Source organism: Penaeus monodon, chromosome 27 (assembly GCF_015228065.2).
Source record: "Penaeus monodon isolate SGIC_2016 chromosome 27, NSTDA_Pmon_1, whole genome shotgun sequence".
NCBI lineage: Eukaryota > Metazoa > Arthropoda > Malacostraca > Decapoda > Penaeidae > Penaeus > Penaeus monodon.
Genome location: NC_051412.1, coordinates 2,838,671 through 2,839,284, shown reverse-complemented (window position 1 = coordinate 2,839,284; position 614 = coordinate 2,838,671). Strand labels below are relative to the sequence as shown.

Below are 614 nucleotides of genomic sequence, written 5' to 3'. Positions count from 1 at the left end.
TGAAGTCCCCTTTCCTCTCCGCAGCTCATATCTGACCTGGGGCTCCGCGTCCCCTGCGTCGAGGAGGCGGGCTTGCTCAGCCACTGGACGCGCCTCTACTTCGCCGAGTTCTCCTACGTGTCCCCCGACGACGTGCGCGTGGGCAGCCAGAAGTGGATAGGTGGGTGGAGGGGGGAGGTGGGGGAGGCAGAGGTGGAGAGGGGAGGAGGGGAGGTGGGGGAGGCAGAGGTGGAGAGGGGAGGAGGGGAGGTGGGGGAGGTAGAGGTAGGTGGATAATATAGGTAGGTGGATAATATAGATAGGTGGATAATATAGGTAGGTGGATAAGGGGAAGAGGATAAGTTGGGGAGGTAGAGGTGGGTAGGTAGGTGGATAGGGGAAAAGGATAGGTGGGGGAGGTAGAGGTTTTGTAGGTTATGTACACGAGAGGGAAGGAGGGAGGGGAGTCAGTAGTCAGGTGAATAATGGAAAGTGGATAAGATAGGAAGAAGGGAAAAAGGGAGAGGCAGAGGCATCGGAGTAAGTGGATAGAAGAGAAGATAAGAAACGGAGGAAAGAAAGTTAGGTTAGTGAACAGAATAAGAGGAAAAGATATAACATGGGAATAACAGATT

The 614-nt window shown here is 53.9% G+C and overlaps 1 protein-coding gene across 1 annotated transcript in view; it reads left to right on the top strand.

Moving 5' to 3' along the window:
- The window catches only part of LOC119590333 (bile salt-activated lipase-like), a 33,006-nt gene that overhangs the window by 26,456 nt on the left and 5,936 nt on the right, over positions 1-614 (top strand). Inside the window, exon 7 of the mRNA XM_037939006.1 lies at positions 25-160. Coding sequence (XP_037794934.1) covers positions 25-160 — 136 coding nt within the window. The remainder of the gene's footprint in view (positions 1-24; positions 161-614) is intronic.